The sequence below is a fragment of the Amphiprion ocellaris genome, chromosome 12 (genome assembly GCF_022539595.1).
Source record: "Amphiprion ocellaris isolate individual 3 ecotype Okinawa chromosome 12, ASM2253959v1, whole genome shotgun sequence".
Classification (NCBI taxonomy): domain Eukaryota; kingdom Metazoa; phylum Chordata; class Actinopteri; family Pomacentridae; genus Amphiprion; species Amphiprion ocellaris.
Genome location: NC_072777.1, coordinates 10020625 through 10038255, shown reverse-complemented (window position 1 = coordinate 10038255; position 17631 = coordinate 10020625). Strand labels below are relative to the sequence as shown.

The 17631-nt window shown below is 37.6% G+C and overlaps 1 protein-coding gene across 1 annotated transcript in view; it reads right to left on the bottom strand.

The window, feature by feature from the left end:
• The window catches only part of akap12b (A kinase (PRKA) anchor protein 12b), a 59127-nt gene that overhangs the window by 27373 nt on the left and 14123 nt on the right, over positions 1-17631 (bottom strand). The window contains exon 2 of the mRNA XM_055016162.1: positions 308-383. Coding sequence (XP_054872137.1) covers positions 308-383 — 76 coding nt within the window. The remainder of the gene's footprint in view (positions 1-307; positions 384-17631) is intronic.

The window sequence follows — 17631 nt, the reverse complement described above, 5'->3', positions numbered from 1 at the left end:
GTGTGTGTGTCTGTGTGTGTGGTTTCAAACTGAAAAGGCCATGTAGGTGTCCCCTGTATGCTAACAAAGGGATTAGTTTAGGATCAAGCAGATCGTGCAGAGTCACAAAGACATCTGCAGGCAGGAATTTTTCATGCACTGAAAGCTGACCCCACACAAACAAGCCTACCTACAAGACACAGTACAAAATCCCAGACACAAACACACATAAACACTACCACCTACCACACTGACCGCAGGAACAACTCCCAAAGTCACACACAATAAATAAACAGCACTGACAGGACAGACACACATAAACACAAACCTTCTGCCAGCGTGTTGTCCTCCGAGTGTCCGTTCAGGCTGGTCATGCTGGAGATTTGGCCATTTTTCTGCAGAGGCTACAAAAGAAACAGAAAGAGGAGACAATAAGTCAAGTTTTCTTTCAGAATTAATATGCATTTGTTACATATACAGTTACATATATCAGGTATTATTATTTTTTCTTACTGCCTGGCTTGGTGACAGATGAGATGAGACAAGAGGTAGTGAGCTTATCTTTTTCAGTGGAAACAGCTAGCTGAGCACAAAACAAAGGTATGAAACCCCCCACACCCTGTGGGCCCACCACCTGCCCATATTTATTCTGTTTTGTTGGTTTTTATTTGATCTCATTACCTCCTCACTGTACTGTATACGTCGTGCCTCTTTTGCATATTTTGGAATTCTTAATATAGTTTTGTTTTACATGTACATTCGATTTTTATTATTTATTGTCATTAATTTAGCTTGTTTCAATGCACCGTCCAGTAGCATCTACTTATATTTTCGTCATGCCCCCATGTATGATGACAATAAAGCTATTCTATTCTATTCTATTCTATTCTATTCTATTCTATTCTATTCTAGATGTAGGGGTTGGGTGCACTGCAAGCTAGGTGTAAGACAAGTGCATGCATCAAGGTGTGCTGAACCCTGATGCCACAGAATGGCTCTAGAGACATGAAGCATCACCTCTCTGGTGTACAAATTAAACAGAAAAGGATTGTGCAGAAACAAGAGCTATTCTCTCCATCCACAGCTTGTCATCACCCACCAGCACAAACCTATAAAGGCTTTCAAACAATCCAAACCAGCAAATAAATGCCTTCATGTCAACCCGCCCATAACGTTTTAAGATCAGTGAATCAACCTTCCAGGATGTTGTTTAATCCTTAAATGGTGCGTTTGCGGCCATTACGCATCCATAAACAGTTTTACTATCAGGCAGATTAATTTATGTGCAGGCTAAAAGACAAAAACAACCCAAAAAGGACAAAAAAATTTGTAAATTTGCATCAAGCCAGATTTACCTCATTCATCATTCTTGTATGTTTCTGTTTGCTGATATTGTTCAGTGGTTGAATCACTTGAAGCTGGCAAACAAATGTGAAAAAGAGCTACAGTTATTAAAAAGAGGATCCAAAAAAACTATTTTATTCATTTTTCAGAATGAACAAGTGTATTAACAAGTTAACAATACACAGTCTGGCTCACAGTCCTTTTATCAGAGGATCTGAGTCCTGACAGAGTTTTTCTGGCAGCAACCAGCTCCGGCTGACAGCCTGACAATAGCAGGCCCATCTGAGCCTTTGTCTGTCCCAGCCAGGGGAGAAGGAACCAGAGGCTCCCCACAAAGGTGCTAATACAACTAATGGGCAACTCAGGCTCCATTCCCAGCAATGTAAAGTCCTCCAGGAAAGCCCTGAAAATCGACACCACACAGGAGACAGTCTGCTCAGGACAGGTTGGAGGGATGAACTAAAAGAGGAAGAAAAAGAAAATGGGAGCAGACTAAACGAGGGGAGGGTGAAATCATTCATCAGGCGGAGGGCTGTCCTACATGTTGTTGGAACTGATGGTGAGGAAGGACCAAAGCAAAGAAAAAGGACAAAAAGACGAGGAAAAAATGTTTTGAAAAATGTGATAATTTTCCATTTTAAATGCAAACAATCAAGCGGAAGTATGCTCAAAGAAATTCCCTGCAATAATGAAATTTGTTAAAGTAAAGCTTAATTCATGGATTCTACACCCCTGCTCTCAGACCGATACAGACTTTGAGAGTAGACAACCACATGGTTGTATTCGTATTATGATAGATATGTGTCCACCTGCACACATAGAACTGATTTTCCCCTTATATCAAACCCAGAAAAGCAAAGAAGGCTCCCATGGATGTTATACTTCTTGTAAGATATAGCAGCTGGTTAAACCTTGATTATACTCAGCTGTGGACAACATGATTGCAGCTTTTCTAGTCTGTTCCATACATTCGCAGTTGTTTGTATTTAAATATTCTGTACATGCACCCCACTGTCAACAAGAGCCCTTGAATCATTGTCACATTTCAAGTATTAAGCGGCACACAACATCTGTAAAGCAGCGTACATGGACTCATGAGTACTGAAAGACATGAAAAGCATAACACTGGCCTTCTGTACTGGGCTGTAGCTTCATGTCAATGTGATTGTTCCTTAGGTGTGCTAAACACAGTGAGCGGACGTAGCACAAGATTTCTGGAGAATTTAGATTTTCTCACTGCGTTCGGGCAGCATTGATGGAAAGCATGTCCAGTAGCCACTACTTTTAATTACAACTCTCTTCTTTGATGAATTCTAAAGGTGTGGATGACAGAGAATCTTCTTGTACAGTCTCTCCTCATAACATTTCTTTTAAACAGCTGACAGACTTGCAGTCACACTTGCATGTTTGCAGGGAGTACAGAGATAGTGATTTGAAACTTTGGAGGTGGACATCTGCAGACATGGAACCTCATGGACTTGGGTCGACGACAAAATGCAGATGCTTGCAGACATGCAGGCAATGAAAGCATTAGCCGTAGCACATGGCTGTAACCAACTATTTTCATTAACTTTTAAATTGCTAATCATGTTCTTTATAATTCTTCATTTAATCTAGCAAAAATCTGTAAAGAAATGCCCATTACAGTTTCTCAGAGGTAACAATCTTAAATTGCTTTATCAAAACTGCAAGATACTCAATTTACAATGATAAAAAACAAAGTAAAGCAACAAATTCTAACATCTGGATAACCAGTTTTTAAAATTCCTCAGAAGCTTGAAGGAAGCAACAAATAAAGAAAGAGCTGCATCTTATTTAAGTGAAATGGAGACCATCACCACACCTCAATCACTCCCCTTCCTGCCATATGTCTATACATACCACTCTGCCCTTCCCACTTGTTCGTTCTTGCTTCTCGTACTCCATCTACCCTCCCTTCTGCCTCCTCTTCTTGTCTTCTCCTCTTAGTCGGGGGTCCACCAGCCGGGAGCTGCTGCTCATCCCCGACTAATTTTTCCCCTCACAAAGCATCACCTCAACTTAGTCGTCACCAGTATAATGCTGATTTTCATCCAATAAACAATCAAGCTTCAAAATTGATGGTTTGGTCCTTGCTAGTGAAATTTTACATGCGGTGCACTCCTGTCAATTCTGCAGCGAGCCAGTTCCCTCCAGCAAACTCATTATGCAGCCATGCTTCAAAACAATGGACTCTATTAATCAGTTGTTGGAAGAACAAAACATCTGATTTGTTTGCGTTGGCCTCTGCTCTGCCAAACTACTCGGTGAGTTGGCTTTGATTGCAAGAGGCTGTGATTGGTTGTAGATGTAATCAGGCATCTCAAAACACATTTACTGCAAAAGCATAACATCATCATACATTTCATGTTTGTTCGCCGTTGGCCAAGTTCACCCACCCAGTAAAGTTCAATACAGAGATGGAGAACCTCGTTTTGAGGTCATGAACAATATGGTTCCTTACGGTGCCGTTCTGTCGTTGCTAAAAGGCTTGATCCACCCAGGAACATACTTGAGTAAAGACACGGCAACACAGCTGCCACATCAGTGCACAGCCCGTGGCGTTATTAAGAAGGAAGAAATATACAAATCTTGATCTGATAAAAAGTTTGCACTAAACTGTCAAATAAGAAAACAGTTCACAGCTGACTGATGTGTTAAGTTACTGGAATAGTGAAGCCTGGTTCACCAAATGTGCAACATTCAAGCTGCAAACTTAATTTCTTCACAATAAACCTGAAATCAACTTGAAACAGACAACATTACTGTTGCCTGTTAGGATCGTCTACACCCAGATATGTCCTTCATAAGCTCATTAGTTCTAATGTTTGCACATAGAGGAGGATGATCCTGTCATATTTTTGTAACTGCAAGAATCTCAGATCAGATTTGATGTGTGAGCCATCAGCTGACCTCCAGACCTGCAGCGACCCCAACCTCCCCTAGTCTTCCTCGTGACTGGCATTCTTAGGATTCTCTGTCCCCTTCACCAGAATTCCACAAATCCAAAAACACCTGACTTTACACCCCCCAAATGTTCACCCTTTGACCGCTTCTGGCCCTTAGTTAGACCGACACAGAGTGCTTGGGATTGTCGGCCCAGTACCATCAAGAACTAAATCCATGTTGGACGTTTAATGAATATTATTTAGGGCCAACGTTCAGATTGAATGCAGGCAGGATTGTTCCCTACATGCAAAGAGATGAAAAGAAAGTTGAGTTTGAAGCTTGTCTTCCATCACAAACCTACATTAATGTATGCCTTCTTACTTGTTGAATTCTAACCATACATAACCATAGTTGATTAGATATATTTCCTTAACCTTAATGATGTTGTTGCCATGAGACATTAGAGAAAGTGAGATTTTTCTTTTTTTTTTTTATTTGACATCGAGTATAATTTGCATTGATGTCCTGGGTATTAATGTATGTACACCAGCACATACATGGATGTGCTAGTAAATGTAAATAAGTCAAGTCACTCTCTTGCCCTTTTGGATTGCCTAACTAAAGGAGTGCAATGAAGTTTCTGTAAAACACCATATACACCTCAGGGACACTGATGAGTCCATTATAAACTTAGGTTCTCTTTAACCTTCTGAACCCCTCATTTTTCACTGCTATATAAAGTCCAGCACCTCTGTCAGCTAGAATTAGAGCAAACATGTCTTAGTTATGCCATAAATCATAAATAAAAAAAAAGAAAGCTGAATTTGAATATTTGTTGTTTTGTATAATACTTTTCCACACCTCCCCAAGTGTTACTAATAATGGAAAAAGTTGTGTAAATACTGCAGATATTTTACCACTTATATTTTTACAACCTCAATAAACTACTCACACTAACTTTGGAGAAATATTTCGCCACACTGAATGTATCTTCCAGCAACTTGCTCCTTTGTGAGCCACGCTGCATTTATTTCATTGATCACCTGTGCTTTATTTTCCTCTTATGCTTTCTTCTTCTTGTACTAACGGGTCATTTTTAGTGAAATTTGAACCAAAACGTGTAGAGTAAAGTGATTTTCTTGGAGGTCCGCCTTTCAAAGCTGCTGGTTTTGAGGTTCAGAGGGTTCAAGTGGGCGTCCATCAATTTCACACATCCCAGGTCTCGAGGACTTGAGGTTACGTCAGCCGCTACGAGCACAACAAAGTAGAATCTCTAAGGGTAAGCGACTTAGTTGTTTGATCTGTAAGGTAGAGGCCAGGTTTTGACAAGGAAGAAAAATGTGTGGAAAAAACACGACACCTAGCATTGATTTATTGTTGGTACTGTTTGGGTGTTTTGACGTTTAATTCCAGTCTTGTGACTGTTTTTAGTCTCCAACACATTTTTATTGCCCTGTATCTAGAACATTTATTGGTTCAATGAAGATTAAATCAAATTTAATGTCTTCAGAATTCAATGTGGCTTAATTCTGCAACAGCATGTGATCAGTTAATGAAAAAAGTCAGAGAATCTCACCTCCGTCACATCTATAAATGATTGGGAGTGAGGGGGTGTGTTGGTCTTAAAGGAATCTCAGTCTCAGTTTATCATTACAGTCAGCTGAAAATGAACTGGCCCAAACACTGATACTGGAACTGTGAGGCCTGAGCAGTTCTGAATTCCTTTTACGAGTTACTCAGACAGAATATGTTGATGTTTGGTTGCCAATTGTGCATTTTTTGACGTCTGCCTGGTCAGCATGGTCTGCCACAAAGACCTAAAGGCAGACTTCCTCCTACAATAAGTGCACAAAGGAATGGGATGGTCACACAACAAAACATCCGCTTAGGAGAACAACAGCATGGAATAAACAGAAGGGGATTGTTTTTTTTTTCTGTCTGGCTTTCTGAGTAATATGATCTAATTTAAATTAGTCTGCTGAAAAACATTTGAGCAGCCATGTTTCTGTTTACGAATAGATGCGATTGATTCTGTTGTCTAAAACGGGACTCCACAAAGAGACATTTTGCATAGATGTCTGTGTTGAAACCAGTAAACACCCAGCTCTTCTGATTTGTTCTTAGTCTCAACTTTGATTATCACAAGAGGCAAAAGACTCAAAAAGACTGACTTTATCTTTCCCTTTCCCTCTCTGCAGCCTCTTTTACTTCAGTGCATCTATTATGCACTCGGTGTTGTCAGCCACAGAGTCGACTCACGCTGAGTCAGCGTTCAGAGCTATAAATATATGCTGCAGTTTGTATTATCCAAGCTGTAAAATCAAGCGGTGCATTTAGAACAAGTAGCAGACAGGTAATTTTGAACTGGATAGAGACACAGTGAACCTGCATATTGTCCAAAAACTAGTAAAAGTACATCAGTGAGACACATTGCTGCATGGAGCGGGATCATCAGTCAGTACGATTCCTCCTTCAGCACTTCAGTTTACTTGGAGTCTGTCCTGTTTACAGCGTCCTGCAGCTGGAAATGTTGACTGAGTTACCAAACGTAATTTGGTTTGCATTTGAAAACCCCCAACAAATCCTTCATTTACTGCCACGTTTCTTAGAAACTATTGAGCCACTCAGAAACACTCAAAGGGACCTGTCTTCACGACTGAAGCAAACACGTGGCTGCAGTTGCAAGATTTAAAAAAATCTAATTTACTGATTAGATGAACCTTTTAAGTTGCAAACACCTTTTGATGGATTTTTTTCACAAAGTAATATTGCTAACTGCGTCAACTTAGCATTGGGTGTAATTCAAACTAAAATTTCTGCGTTGATTAAAACTAAATTCAAGTTGAGATCTTCACCTCAAAGTCAGATTTCAATTCTTCTCTCCTTCCTACTAAATACTGGTGCAACTTCACACACTTGCCAACTTAAAGACTTAATTATGTACCCAACACATAAAAAAATCCTTTTGAAATAAATGTAAATACAACTTGGAACAACCTAATTTTCAAGAATAATCAACTTAAAAACTTAAAACTGTTTATTCTCCAATCATATAAGGAGTTGTAATTGAAAATACTTTGGAATATAGATTAAAAAAACCTCAATTTAGTTTGTTGGTTGAACATAATTTAATTTTGACTCCAAACGTGATTTTTTTTTGGCTTGAAGCTGAGAACCTTGGAGAGAGTAGGAAGGTCAGCAGGTTTTCTAATACAGATCTCATGGAATATGTTGAACCTAGGACGAATAGAGAAAAATAGAGTTTAATACTCACCATGTATCTCCACTAAAAGTGTGTTTACTATTTAGTTTTTCTGGTTTGTGCCAAGTCTCATTTTACCAGGAAGAATGGCATTACTTTACCATATCAGCTGTCCCATTGATTTCATTGAGTGGTATTTAAAGTACACATGAACAAAGGCGTTAATAGATTGTTTGGATGACAGAGCTGCATTTTAACTAATTTCACCTGCGATGCTACATTAACTTTAGTGTATCACCAGAGATTCGTCATTCAATAATTCAATCATTTATTTACACACCAAGCCACTTAAAATGCAAACTTAAATTTTGGTTAGCTAAACTTCAAGGTCTTCAAACCTCAGTTGTTGTCATTTTCTTCACCGGACAACTACGACGTATTCAAACTTGCACAGATTCAAACAAAATCATGAGATGCATTTCACTAACACATACAAAAAAGCCTCAGCGTTAAGCCGTCTTTGTGGAATCTTCATTATAAAAGAAATACTTCAAAGCGTAATACTTTGAGAGGTGTAATTCAGAGATAAACTTTAAATCCTCTCCATCCGATTGTCCACATTTTGTCTGACTAACAATATCCGGATCAGCTCTGAGGAACAGATTAGATTTTCTCCGCTGCTGCGTTCCTACGATCCTTTCTTTCACTTAACCTTAATGCTTTTATACTCGTTTCATCTATGGTTCTTATTTCCTGTCATCTCGCGCCGTCATTTGCTTCTTGGCTGCACGAGCGAGACAACCTGCTGTCATCTAAATCGCTCCACAAAAGCCAGCGGAGGAGATTTACATCCTCTAAACCAAACACAGAACCCAGGAGGAGGGAGTTAATGGAAGAGGAGAGGATGACACAGCTGCCACATTTAAACCCACATCTCCAGTGTCAGAGTAGTTGGAGAGAAGACGCCAATTTAAGTAGGTATGTAAACAAGGTTTAGTGGCATTTATTTAAATCTGCTGCCTTTAAATCAGGGGTGTCAAACATGTGGCCGGCAGGACGACTTTTAAGGTGTAAAAATTTCAGGGAAGACATGAACTGTAAATTGTAAATTTGTAAAACTATACATTTAAAATAATTTCTAGACCATGACAAGTTGTTTTGATCATAAAGTAAAATACCTTATTGCTTATGGTTCTTTTGTCATTTGTCAATGTCCATTTTTTTATTGCTTTGTAACTTTTTTGTCTCATTTTTTGTCTCATTTTTGTTTTGTTGTGTGTCGTTTGTCTCATATTTGGTCATTTTGTTTCTCGCTTTTGTCGTTTTGTATCTCATTTTTGTAATATTTTGTTGTTTTTTGTTTTTTTGTCGTTTCTCATGTTTTTGTAGTTTTATGTTTCCTTTTTGTCTCGTTTGTGTTTTTTGTCTTAGTTTTGTCATTTTGTGTTTTGCTTTATTGTTTTGTGTATCGTTTTTGTCGTTTTGTGTTTTTTTTGTCTCGCTTGTGTTGCTTGTCTTTGTTTTTATCATTCTGTTTCTCGCTTTTGTCATTTTTTTCTTGTTTTTGTCGTTTTACCATTTTTTTGTTACTTTTTTGCTTTGTTTCGTGTCGTTTGTCTCATTTTCTAGCATTTTATTTCTCGCTTCGGTCATTTTGTCTTGTTTTTGTCATTTTGTGTCTCATTTTTGTAATATTTTGTCTTGTTTTTGTGTTTTTTTTGTCTTTTTTTGTCCTTTGTCTCATGTTTTCAACATTTCTTGCTTTTGTCGTTTTGTGGTTCCTTTTTGTCTCGTTTGTGTTTTTTGCCTTATTTTTGTCATTTTGTGTTTTGCTTTATTCATTGTTTTGTGTATCGTTTTTGTCGTTTTACTTCGTGATTTTTTTGTCTTTTTTTGTTTTGTTTCGTGCCATTTGTCTCATTTTCTGTCATTTTATTTCTTGCTTCTGTCATTTTGTGTCTTGTTTTTGTAAAGTTTTGTCTTTTTTGTCTTGTTTTTTGTCGTTTTGATCATAAAGTAAAATACTGTATCGATCGGTTCCTGATACCTGTGCCTTTGTAGAAACACTGATCTCTAAGTTGTAGTGTGTAAACGAGGCATTATGTTGTTGAAATTTAATTTAGAAAGAAATTTAAAGAAAGAAAGATTAAGAAATTTCAGGTTGTTCATAATGCTTTGTAAAAAGATAGTTCCCTAAATGTGAACATTTTCAGAACATACTTTTTTGCTCTAAAACAAAGGAAAAATTTGTCATTATTTATAGGTCATTATGCTGTGATTTTACTGGTCCAGTCCACTTGAGATCAAATCGGGTTGAATGTGATTACAGAACAAAAATGAGTTTGACACCCCTTCTTTAAATGAAACAGAGCAGGTTTGTCTTTATAATGTTATTGAACAGGCTGCAGGTAACACTCAAAGGACCCTAAAACTTGATTTAGGAGCTCACGCGTTAAAAAACAGCAGGACCATTGTGGTTTATGTTTCACATTTGATACGGTTTCATCCAAAACGCCTGGTGATTTATGCGTTATTATCACGGTAGCTTTAAAAGTCCACATCTAAGGTTCATACAGGGTTGGAATGGTGTATTAAAGTAGCTATTACTGGATCAAATAAATGTGGAAATCCTTGTAGAAATAAGCAGATATCAGATCATGTTTTCCATCTCACCACAAAATTACCAGTAAATGTCAATCATAGCACAATGATGGAGCCAGAACAGCAGTCGTAAAGCCGCTCCGTCTGCTTTACAGCCCGTATTTGGACAATTACACAGTGAACCGCTGCTGAAAAGAAACCAGCGGGAAAACTTCCCTGTTAAAAGTAGTTTAGTAACGCGAGCCATCACCTTTGGATTATTCTCAGGAGGACATGTACACACAAAAGCAAACTTGCCGCAGGAGATAACAGGCTTAAAGACTCTCAGTGGGCTCGTATTCTGTTCAGGACAGTTAACCTCACGACCTCTGACCTCGGAGGTGTGGACCGAGTCTCAGAGCAGACAAGTGGAGGGAGAAAGACCGAGCAGAGGAGGTGAAAGGAGAGATGTGGCGATAAAAAGAAGATTAAGAGTGTTTAAGATGACTGAACTGAGACATGGTTAATATTTCATGTAAAACACCATCATTTAAGATGAACAGATTAACAGAGAAATGACAAGTTGCAAGATTTGCGTTGTGAAAAAAGGTTTTAAATGTAATTTTTTGAAAAATTTATGGCAATTCCACAGATCTAAATTGAAATTTGAAATTAAAAATAACTAGTAAGATCTCAGAAAAAAGTATGCATTTACACAGTAACCATAAAATAGGCTAAAACTGCAAATAATGTCCATGTCCAAAATCTGTACTTACTATGATATAAATTGGATTTTGTTCTTTTACAACATTTAACCACAGTTACATTATTTTCATGTATTTAAATTAGCAGAACATAGTGTTATTTTACAGATATATTTTATTATTTTAAACAAAAAATATGTATGTTAAAGATTGAAAAATTGCAAATATTTTTAAATAATTATTTTTACAGATTTCCTGTCTTTTGGCAAATTTCAGATAACACCTAATAAAATGTGAAAAATAACAGAAAAGAAACTAAAACTAATTTTAATTTACATATTGATTGTAAAAAAAAAAAAAACAGCCCTAAATTGTAAAGTAATTAGTTGTTTTACAGTTTGTGAGTATAAAATTACACTGATTTTCTAGATGTAACTCAGTGAAAAATGTTTTACAGACATTGACTGTTGTTTTCTCAGTTTTTGCAGTTTTCAAATGTAATTTCACTATTTTTTGCACATTTTTTCTCACAATCTTGCTGCCAGATTTTCATTATTTTAACAGTGTAGTGCTTAGAAAACACTTCAGGTAATAGAATGTAAAAAGAAAACTGCAAATTAGCTGAGAGACAATATTGCATGTTTACCCAGATATCTACGATCAAGGTTTTTTTTTTTTTTAATTTAATGAATAGTCATACATGTAATGTGGCTCTTAGGATACAAATTAGTCTCTTACCCATTAACTACAGCAGTGATGTTCTAGTATCACCATGAAGTTTTGTTTTTAGTAAAATGTCTTGAACTACTGGATGTGTTGTCATCCAAATGGGCACATATACCTAGTTGAGGATAGACTGAAAAACTTTAATGATCTTTTGCTTTCCATCAGTTCCCATCATGTAAAAACAAGCTGCCAGGGGTATTTGCCAATAAATACATCACCTAGATTTTATAGGACGTTCCTGGGCCTGTTTGAAAGTCATGTCTGTGCCCCTCTTCCTCCCTGCCTCCCTCCTTCTCCATTCATGTCTCCTCACCCCTGCCAGCCCCCAATCTATTATAGCTGACCCCCACATTCAGTACATACCAAAGATCAAAGCCTGACAAGACCCCTGAAGAACACTTCACTGTTTCCACAATCCATTAACTCTGTTCAGGTGCTCAGAGTACCTGAGCTCCTGTGTGAGTCGTTGCACAGTCTACAGGGTTTTAAATGAAGTAAAGAAACACTGAGCAAGGCTTTTAGAGAGATTTTTAGACATCTGGATGGAGCCAAATGTGACTTCATCATGTTATATCCAGATTACAGATTTACAAGAGTATGGAAAGTCTTCTTTTTACTTTCATTCCAGTTGTCTCATCCATTTCTGCTGTTTATAAAGAGAAGGTTTGCCACTGTGATTTTATTTATATTGGCTTTCAGGAAGGAAGGCATCCTATACAATAAATCTGTCAAGTCTTCTTTGGCAAAAACACGCAGGCAGAAGCTTCATATGGAAAACCTTCCCTGCTGCTTGCGTATGAGAGAGAGTCTCTGTGTGTTTTTATGTCCAGAGGTGTTGCTGCCAGCTCCTCTACTGGTTTATCTCTATCAAAGTCGCATTCAGTCTCGTGGCTGAAAGCTACGTTTGTTTGTGACAAAACATAGTTTACTTCAGGATTGGATGACTCAGGAAAAGATGAAAGAAAACAGTTTTTAGTTTGAAAGTCCTCATAATATTAAGGAAAATTACAATCTTTCCATTTCAGTGACTTTGCTTTTATTGTGATAATCAGTGCAGTGCAGTGCAGTACACCTGAGAGCTGACTTAACCCTCCTGTTGTCCTCATTTACGGGCACCAAAAATATTGTTTCCTTGTCTGAAAAAATCCAAAAATTTAGCAAAAAAAAATCACCAAACTTTTGAAAAATTGCAAAACCTTCAGGAAGAAAATTCCAATAACTCCTTAAAAGTTTCCCTTGAAAGTTTTATTTAAAAAAAAAAAAAAAAAAAATCCTTCAAATTTAGCAAGAAAATTCTTGTAAATATTTTTTTAAAAATGAGTGAAAATCTTCAAAAAAAAATCCTAAAAATATCTAAAATGATTGCATATATATCAGTAAAAATTTTTAATATTTTCTTTAAGAACATTCACATAAAAATCAACCAAAATCCAGCGAAATTCGCTGGATTTTGGTTGATTTTTTTGTGAATGTTCTTAAGAAACATTTATAACATTTATTTTTTTCCACCAAAAAATGTTCAAAAATTTCCCAAAAATGTTGAAAATGTGGACATCATAAGTTTCACTGTGAAAATATCTTTTTTTTTTCACATTTTCAAACTTTAAAACGGGTCAGTTTTGACCCGCAGGACGACACAAGGGTTAAAGGTCTGACTTAAAGGTCTTTTTTTAACGCCGTAAATACCAAAAAGATGGATAATTTCACCATTTCAGTCCTGTTCAGAATGGGCTGTTTCAGTGTCTGTGGGTTTAAATGCTGCTGGTTGTTGCCGTACAAGCCCCTTTCAGGAAGAAGACTCTCTCTGTATCTGTCACAGACAGTGCAGAGCAAAGCTTGTTAATGGAGAGTTTGTCAGGAAATGTCACAGTTATAAAATCAGTAGTTTAGCAGAGCAGTTGATTGAAAATGAATCTGAAGTGACTGCTGGTGTGAGTGTAAATAAGAAAAGCTTTAATGAGAATCTGTCTGTATTAAAATCAGAAGCAAATATAAACACTGGCTAAGCTTAGGTTACAATGAAGCGGACCAGGTGACATGGAAACACAGCAACACAACCAGTTCTTGCTTCTTTGTTTCACTTTATAAAATGTCCACCATCTCTGAACGTCCCTCAGCTTCACAGTTTCAACACAGTTCTTGACATGTGACCATATGACGCAAGCTAACGGCAACATTAGCCACATTAGCCACATGGCATGCTAACATAAAAGAATTTCATAAATTTGTAGTGACAACTAAACACCTAAGCTTTGTAGGTACTTTGTTATACATTTTGACCTGATTATGACAAAGGTTGCTGAAATATATCCTGAGGGGAACTTGAGAATCTGAACTAAACTTCTTAGCAATCCAGCCAATAATTCATGCAACCTTTTACTTAACTGTCAGTTTTATAGTGGTGCTAATGTCAGTTCCACACATTTCATTGATAACTGTGCCAGATTTCTGCAGGGTCAGCATATCTTGTTCAACCACATACTCTATAATTGTTTGGACAAAGAAGAAAACGACTCCGTCTCAAAGCAAGTTTTCAAAATGCTTTAAATTCTAGTGATCTTCATGGTCAGCAGCCAGAGAACTGAACAACCTGCACAATGCTTTTAAAAACGTGCACCGAAAACCTGGTTATAGCTGACTGATTTTCATTGAGACTGTGTGGAACTACAACTTTATAGACTTGCCTACTATGTAAGATATTAGAGCTACAAATTAATAAATAAGTTCATGCAAGTGTTGTTGTGCATTTCGGCCCTGAGAACCACATTAGTCCCTCAGTGTGTGACTGTCAGCTGTGCTTAATTTCCGGTTCACATGAAGTGCATGACATGAGAGGAAGGACACTGAGTTAGATAAATTAAACAAGAGGAGGACAAAAATAAGCCTCAGCACTCAGCGCTTTGTGTCCTTTCGCATGTTTCTGTGTGAGGAGGGAAGAGTCTGAACGAAATAACAGCAAACCAGAAGACACACCTGTTAGCTGTCATTCCAGGACAACAGATGAGACCAGGTTGTCCTCGTCTACCTACATCAGTGTGTCACTAACCCTTTGACCCCAAGTCTCTATACCTCCCACAATTTGTCTGTTTTTCATCACCCCTTCATCTGTGCGGCTGCTACACTTGAACAGCAAACTGAGCCAAACAACAACAACAGCGTCGGCGGAGAAAAGACCCCCCAGGACACGATCATAATCAGGCCACACTGGCCAACGTCTGACCCCAGAGCCCTGCCTCTCGAACTGGGTTGGAAAAACAAATCCAGCCTCTTTGCTGACCCTCCTGTCATGAATCTCCAAATATCTCTAAACCCCGATAAGCATTTGGGTCATATGTGAGAAAAGACGATGACTGGAACGCAAGCAGACGCCATAAACATGGTTTTAATTAGCGAAGCACTGAAACCAGACTTTGTTTTTTATGGCTTCAGGCCTCAAATCACTCGTAGGTTATTACCCTATTAATGTCTATATGTTTGATCCAAGCTTTGGCACAGAAAACAGCCTTCAGGGTCAGATTTGTCACTTCAACAATAAGCAATCTTTGTCTGATCTCGGGGCTGAAGAACAGTTTCCAAAGACACATATCTCTGCATGTCTGGTGTCTTGGAGAAGCAATGCTCATTTCTAGTTAAACCCCAAATCTGTTCCTTCATCTCCAGCATTACGAGGCAAATGAAAGTATTTTCAAATCACAATTAACTCTTTGAACCTCAAAACCCATTGGTAGGGTTGAGAGGCATTTTATCTGGGGGAAAAAATAACCATAATTGCACCATTTATTTGAAAACACAATAATCAGATTTCCAACTTTCCAGCTTCCTGGATTGAATCATGTGTAACGTGCCCCATGGGGTTCTGTCAGGAAAAATAACCAAATTAAAGCTAAAAATTGTGATCAGAATCACTTTCTTCTACATGTCTCATTTAAAGAGTCACCAAAAATAAATTGCTTGTACCAGATCTGTAAAAAAAAAAAAAAAACAACACAAAAATCTGTACTTCTCTGCAGAAATGAGAAGTCATGACTCAGTTTTCAGCTGAACTGCAGGAAATGTTTGGACAGAGCAGAGGAGAGACAGCAAGAGAGATTTAGATAGAACGAAAACACATTTGATCAATAAAACAAATGCAGCATGCAAATTAAAAAAAAACAAAATGTTGGCATGTTGATTCTAGATTTTTATTGTAAAACAAATAATCACAGAAGTTCGACTTTCATTCAAACTTTTTTATGATGGGCTGGATAAAAATGTGACAAGAGCAAAAACTGACTAGAAACTGTTCGGAGTTAAGAAATTTAGGACACTCAGAAAATGGAGCTTTTAAGTTGTGTTGAACCATGTTGGTGTTGTGCAGACAGAACTGTATTATTAAATACAGTTTCGATTTTCATTTCATTGCTTAAAAACATATTTTTCAAAGTAGCTAACTCAGCATTTGTCTGCTTTAGTCCAGATGTTCTTGGATTAAATTAATTACAACATGGAAAACACCCATGACACAGAAAGATGTGTAGATATGTAAACTGGAATGAAGAACAATCTACATATCGCAAGAAAATACAAAGATGAGAATGAAGCTTCATCTATATCAATGTCAACTCAAACATATGTGGCATAAAAGTTCAGACAGTTTCCAGAATACTTTATAAAATGGACACTAGATTTAAACATGTCATGTATTACTTAATTAAACTGAAGTTGGATTAATTAATAACACTTTGAATCTTTTTGAATCTTGAATATAAAATGTGTTTCTCCTCTGTTTTTGCCATCGCCACCTCCTTTCTAGAAATTCAGAGGCAAAACATCAACCCATAGCAAGTCCAGCTGCCTTTCACTGAGATTCCCTATGATTTGAATGACTGAGAATCTTCACAAATGCAGTTATATTGCTCTTAACCTCTCAGTGCACGGTGTAATGGTGAGCACTCTGGTCTTTGAATCCAGTGATCTGAGTTCAAATCTCGGTGGAACCTGCTTTCCTACGATAATACTGATGAAATTGAGGAAAAAATACCAAAACTCAGATCAAAAAGACTCTAAATTCCAACTGTGATGACTGGTGATAAGTGCTGTGGGTTTGTAATCATCCACTGACACCACAGGTTGTCACTTTACTCTTTGTTAATCTAAAAATATGAATCAGTGCAGCTCAGAGCACATATCTACCCATCAGCCACGTGTGCAGAATTTCAGAATAAACCTTAGTCATGTCTCCAGTCTCACATGCGTCGGGGTGTCATTTGATTTTAATGTCGTTAAAAGGGACACGTGAAAGAAATCAGTGTTGAAAAGCAGCTTGTTTTCTACCCAGAATACATCCACCCTCTCGTGTTGTTTTCCTCATCTCATTGCTTTCATTCATCAAAATCACAATTCACGTGTCAGCAAGCAGCTGTTTACGGTTTAAAACAATATTTCCATTCGCCTCAAATGAGTAAGCAGTGACCATCTGATCGTCTGTGCTGTATGTTTCTAATTATCCTGAAAGCAGCAGTGAGCATCATGAGACACCACTTAAGAGTCCAGATCCAACTGTACATATATGTGACTGGTGGAGTAAGCACTTTTACCGAGTGAGATCAGTCAGTACGCTCCCTGTTACAGCTGGGATCTGTTTGGTTGTTTCGCATTTCCTTATGTCCCTCGTTATCTCTAGTTTATTTAATGACATAAGCTTTAAAATGCTGCTTTAGCTGAACAACACAGTTAGACAAGTACACAAAGATACAGCGTGATTTAAGTCCTATAATAAGTGTCACAGGTCCCTGAGGGCGACTCTGTCTTAAACATTGGACAGCAGACACACAGAGGTTTGATAAATAGTTTAGTTATTATGATTATTTAAAGCCCCTCCTAAAGTCATTGATTAAACTCCTAAAAATTCATCTGACACAGCAGATTTACCTTTCTTCGTCGATGAAAACAATTCCTTGAAATTACTTTGAAAAAATGACGTTCTTCTAAAACGTGCAGATCAATAAAGTCTAACTCTCTCTCCACCCACAACTCGCCGTTCACTGCAGCTTGAGCACACCAGCTCACCCACGACTGCTCAATCACTGTAATCTGAAAGCTAAAGAGGAACAGTAAGACTGCAAGTCTCAACCTGCAAGCGGTTCCTTAGATTTGTTACCTTTGTTTGACAATTATTTTGTTTCAGCAAATAAAAAACAAACTAAATGC